At 44.3% G+C, this 2,695-nt stretch overlaps 1 protein-coding gene across 1 annotated transcript; it reads right to left on the reverse strand.

Annotated features, from left to right (window-relative positions):
* Positions 1–396: 396 nt before the first annotated feature.
* Positions 397–873, reverse strand: LOC148999008 (uncharacterized). Its single transcript, XM_089141538.1, has one exon. It carries the CDS (start codon positions 871–873, stop codon positions 397–399), a length of 477 nt encoding a protein of 158 aa, XP_088997664.1.
* Between the last annotated feature and the right edge of the window lie 1,822 nt (positions 874–2,695).

Genomic DNA, 2,695 nt, shown 5'->3' on the forward strand with positions numbered 1-2,695 from the left:
TTTCCATTCGCCTTCTTTACCATCACCACATTGGCCAGCTAGGTTGGGCATTCAATGGGTTCAGTGAACCCTAAATTCTTTAGCTTTTCGACTTCGCCCTCTGATGGCCTCGTGCTTTTCGATAGAGGAGTTTCTCCTCTTCTGGATAATTGGTTTTACCCTTGGATCTATCCAAAGCTTGTGCTCTGCTACTTGACAATCTATTCTCAGCATATCCTTCGTAGACCATGCGAACACATCTCTGTATCCTGAAGGAATAGCTTCAGTTCTGTTTTGAACTCTTCCATTTGCTCGGATCCGATATGAGTAGTTCTTTATTCATTGTCGGGATCCAGCTAGATTCGTTTCAACTTTTCTACCGGCTCAGGTCTCTAAATTTCTGCCTCATTCCGATCATCACGTACTTCTATTGGCAATGCCGTGGCCTTCTTTGTCTTTCAGATATGCCACGTAGCATTGTCGGGAGATTTTTTGGTTAGAGAAAACCTGTCCGATTCCCATACTAGTTGGGAATATTATCTTCAAGTGCTTAGTCGAAACTACAGCACCTAACTTTGTTAAAGACGGCCTGCCAAGAATGACATTATAAGCCGGAAGTTCCCGAACCACCAGGAAGTTCACCCGAATTGTAGCTTCTTTGGGGAAGTTTCCAACTGATAGATCCAGTTGTACTGATCCTTCAGTTATCGCCAACGACCCGGCAAAACCATAAAGATGTGTGGATGACAGCTCCATTAGATCTTCCTCGATTTTAAGCTTTTGATAAGCTTCATAAGACAAAAGGTCTGCAGCAGATCCTGTGTCAACTAGCACTCTATATACTTCTCGGCGGGGAATCTCCACCTTAATGACTATGGCATCATCCTGAGGCATATAGACGCCTCTCTCATCTTCTTCACCGAAGGTGATCGAACCCTCACCATTCGGTCTTTTTCACTTCTGCGTTTCTCCAATTCCAATGAACTTAGATTTGGCCTTTTTGGAGCGACTCAGGCTCGGGCCACCCAAATATCGTCAATATTGGTGATCAGGTGGCATCGATCACTTCCTTGCCCTTCTTAGACTTAGGAGCTTCGGTTCGCCGCTCCCGACTTACCGAACGCTCCCTTTTCTCACCAGTTGCTCGCGATTATCCTTGTCTTCCCTTGATGAAACTGGAAAGGTGACCTTGATATATCAATCTCTTGATATCAGCCTTCAGATGTCTGCAATCATTGGTATAGTGACCGTAATCTTTATGAAAACGGCAACACCTTTCCATATTTCTCTCCCCAGGTTTTGCTGGAACCTTTGGTGGCCATTTTAGGATATTTTTTCCTTTTATGACATTCAAGATCTCTGACTGGGGGGGTATTCAAGGGTGTATACTGGCTTTAATCAAGAGACCTCTGTCGCCACGCCGTACAAGGCCTTCAAACTCGATCTCGAGCTTGTTGTTTGGGCTTTTGCTTTTTCTCGGGAGCTTTCTGCTCTTTTGTAGAGGCCTTTCATGTCTCCTTGATGCGCATCCAGAATTTCTGTTACCTCCGCCTGCTTCTGACACCTTTGTACCAGTTCAACATAGGTGGTAGGCATATCTTGGAGTAATAACTCCAAGATTCTCCAGTTGGTGAGTCCAGTGAACAAAGCAGTTTTAGCTACCTATTCATCTAAATTCTCAATTTCCATTGTGACCCTATTGAATCTTTTCAGGTATTCCCAAATCAATTCGCTTTTCCCTTTCCTAATGGTAAACAAGGTTTCCTTGGTCATCTTGATCTGAATTCCCCTTTAGAATCGACCGATGAATTTTCACGTCAACTCCTCAAAATCTATGATTCTTCCCGAGGGAAGATTCGAGAACCATTTTTGTGGTGCTCCGGTTAATGATGAACCGAACACCCTGCAAAGGATTTCATCTGAGTTACCAGCCATAGCCATTGTTTGCTAGTAGTAACTGATGTGAGTGATTGGATCTCCCGAACCGTCGAAGGAAGAAAAAGTAGGTAACCAGGAATTTTGAGGAAATTGATATCCAACTATTGCTTCAGCGAACGGGGTCTTCCTAATGACTGAATATATATCATCGGTTATTTTTCCTTTAGCCAGTTGCCCGAGCCTCTGATTAATATTAGCCAGCTCTTGGCCAATACACACCGATTGTCCACCGGTGATACGGGCATTGTCCCGAACCGTACACTTGGAGGTTGATGAATGAGTTCGCACTCCAACACCCAACCTTGTCATTCAATGAGTTGTGCTTCCTTGCGATCATACAACTCGATCATCTCTTCTGGGGAGTTCCCTAGTTCTTCTTGATTCTCCACCTTGCCTCCGTGTAAAACCCAGCCCTAACCTTGACCCGGAAACCTTGTTATTTGTAGGTCCAGTGACCCGAAGTAAAGTAAGAAGTCAGCTTTGGGCCATCCCAGTGGAGGACTTGGTGTCTGGCTTTGAATCCATGAGAGTTGATGATGAAGTTCTATTTATGGAAACTGAATCTTGATGAAGATCGGATTAGTTGATGGACTTGGAGTGCTCTCTATCATGGTTTGAAGGCATTTCTACCTATTAGGTAAGTCACTTGATATGTGTGCAAAACCCCTTTAGGATTGGATTTGATCTGGGTCTTCAATTCCCTGTTTTGGAATTGTCACTCGCATTGGTCGATTGATTGGTCGACCTGGACCCGATCGACCAATGGGTGCTGTCTTTG

Source organism: Hakea prostrata, unplaced genomic scaffold, assembly GCF_041222555.1.
Source record: "Hakea prostrata isolate BN-2017 unplaced genomic scaffold, UWA_Hpros_2 contig_69, whole genome shotgun sequence".
Classification (NCBI taxonomy): Eukaryota; Viridiplantae; Streptophyta; class Magnoliopsida; order Proteales; family Proteaceae; genus Hakea; species Hakea prostrata.

Bases quoted from the DNA above. Each gene is read 5' to 3' on its own strand.
- LOC148999008 (XM_089141538.1), bottom strand. From the start codon at position 873: ATGCCTCAGGATGATGCCATAGTCATTAAGGTGGAGATTCCCCGCCGA.